We start from the raw sequence: 2,500 nt of genomic DNA, 5'->3' as shown, positions 1-2,500 counted from the left end.
AGAAGACAGGAGAGGAGAGGAGAGGAGAGGAGAGGAGAGGAGAAGACAGGAGAGGAGAGGAGAGGAGAAGACAGGAGAGGAGAGGAGGAGACAGGAGAGGAGAGGAGAGGAGTAGAGAGGAGAGGAGAGGAGATGAGAGGAGAGGAGAAGAGAGGAGAGGAGAGGAGAAGAGAGGAGAAGTAAAGAGGGAGAGGCAGAGACGAGACCAGAAGAAGGGATGGAGGAACGGAGAGAGAGAAGGAGAATGAGAGAGAAGGGAGAGAGAGAAGGAGAATGAGAGAGAAGGGAGAGAGAGAAGGAGAGTGAGAGAAAAGGGAGAGAGAGAAGGAGAGTGAGAGAGAATGATGTGGTGCATCATCAAGTCTCGTCCGCGGGGGCCTCATCCCTCCGTCATCAGATTTACGGACGACAGCCTCCACTACCCTTCCCCCCCCCCCCCACCGGCCCCCGCACCGCTGCCCTTTAGAGAGGCCTGCCGCTGGGCAGGCTGATCAGGCAAGGCCCAGGCTTCCACAGATTCTTACAGGCCCCCTGGGACTCACTAGTCACCCAGGGCCCGATGGGATGTCGTTGGCCCAGACTCAGAGGGGCTGACACCCCCCATCTATCACTGAGGCGGGGGGACGGGACCATCTCTCAGAGGCTACACGTGTGTGTGTGTGTGTGTGTGTGTGGGGGGGGGGCAGGGAGAGGAGGGGGACATTACACACACATGCACGCACACAGAGGCAGGCACACACACACGTACGCACATAGGCACACACACACACCTACACAGAGGCAGACACACACACATACACGTACGCACACCAGGCACACACACAGGTACACACACCAGGCAGGCACACACACACGTACACACACAGGCAGGCACACACACACGTACACACACAGGCAGGCATACACACACAGGCAGGCACACACTCACGTACACATGCAGGCACGTGCATACACACACACACACACACACACACACACGTACACATACAGGCATGTGCATAGACACACACGTACACACACAGACACATGCACACACACACACACACACACACACACACACCGTCACACCCTTCCTCCCCCGGTCAGCCATGAGCAGAGCCTAGCAGAAGGATCAATACAGCTTTGCAAGCAGACCGGCACACACCACAACATTTACACAAGCATACCCAACCAGCCAGCCCAGCCCGGCCCGATGTGTTTGTTTATATGTTTTTTTAATATGTTTTTTAATATGTTTTTTTTCAGGCTGTTCTCTATAGCCAGTCTGTGCTGGGTATCATCCATATTTAACACCGCTGCTACCACTGTGAGCATCTCATATACACCGTGTATACATCACCAACACACAGCAGAAGCTTATTGATGTTTTTTTCCCTGTCTCCATCTCTCCTCTCTCTCTCTCTCTCTCTCTCTCTCTCTCTCTCTCTCTCTCTCTCTCTCTCTCTCTGTCTCTCTCTACCCCTCTCTCCCTTTCTCTCTCTGTCTATCTCCCTCTCTCTCTCTCTCTCTCTCTCTCTCTCTCTCTCTCTCCTCTCCTTCTCCCATCTCTCCCTCCCCCCCTCTCTCACTCTCTCTCTCTTTCTCTCTCTGTCTCTCCCTCTCTGTCCTGCCATCTCTCCACCCCCCCTCCAGGCCCCCCCTCCGCCCCGGAGAACCCCATCTCCACCGTCAACGAGACGTGCGTGACCCTGGAGTGGTCCCCGCCTCGCGACGCCGGGGGCCGGGGGGACGTCAGCTACAGCCTGGGGTGCAGGAAGTGCCAGGGGGGGGCAGCGGGGGGGGGGGCCGGCGGGGGCAGGGGGGGGCGGACGTGCGCGCCGTGCGGGAGCGGGGTCCACTTCGTGCCCAGGCAGTTCGGCCTGGCGGCCCCCGTGGTGCTGGTCACCGACCTGCAGCCGCACTCCAACTACAGCTTCACGGTGGAGAGTCAGAACGGCGTGTCGGACCTGAGTCCCGCCCCCCGGGGGGTGGTCACGGTGAACGTCACCACTTCCCAGACAGGTGAGACCGGCGGAGGTCGTGTTGTGGATTTCATTGATTCTTAGTAGATTTAGTAGTAATATGTGACGCGGTCTGGTGAAATGTGCAACCAGAAGGCAAAGTTTTTCCGTTTTTTTACATGGGCTTAAACTACAGGTTGTGAGCTTTCAAATGATGTGTCATACATTGACATCGGAGAGAAATTTAACACGACAGGCGTGTTTGAATGTTGGTCAAAAAGCCCCCTCCTCTGAGAGGGACACACATTTAGAGAAGATATTCACGAGGTCACTACTCACTACTCTACCGAGGGGTAGTGGTGGTCTAGTGGATAGTGAGTTGGACTTGTGATCGGAAGGTTGTGAGTTCAAATCCCGCCTGAAGCCACACCACTACTAGTGTGCCCTTGGGTAAGGCACTTAGCCCTCAGTTACTCCAGGGGGAATGTCCCTGTAATTCGTAATTTGTAATTGTAAGTCGCTTTGGATAAAAGCGTCTGCTAAATGGCAAAATTATTAAA

The 2,500-nt window shown here is 55.3% G+C and overlaps 1 protein-coding gene across 1 annotated transcript in view; it reads left to right on the top strand.

Annotated features, from left to right (window-relative positions):
- LOC308171710 (ephrin type-A receptor 3-like) overlaps positions 1-2,500 on the top strand; it is a gene marked incomplete at both ends in the record, with an annotated part of 72,708 nt that overhangs the window by 60,173 nt on the left and 10,035 nt on the right. The window contains one exon of the mRNA XM_080546582.1: positions 1,633-2,001. Within this exon, the coding sequence (XP_080402708.1) occupies positions 1,633-2,001 (369 nt within the window). The remainder of the gene's footprint in view (positions 1-1,632; positions 2,002-2,500) is intronic.

Source organism: Nansenia antarctica (genome assembly GCF_963989245.1).
Source record: "Nansenia antarctica genome assembly, chromosome: 16".
NCBI classification, from domain to species: Eukaryota; Metazoa; Chordata; class Actinopteri; order Argentiniformes; family Microstomatidae; genus Nansenia; species Nansenia antarctica.
This window is presented reverse-complemented; position numbering and strand designations above follow the sequence as displayed.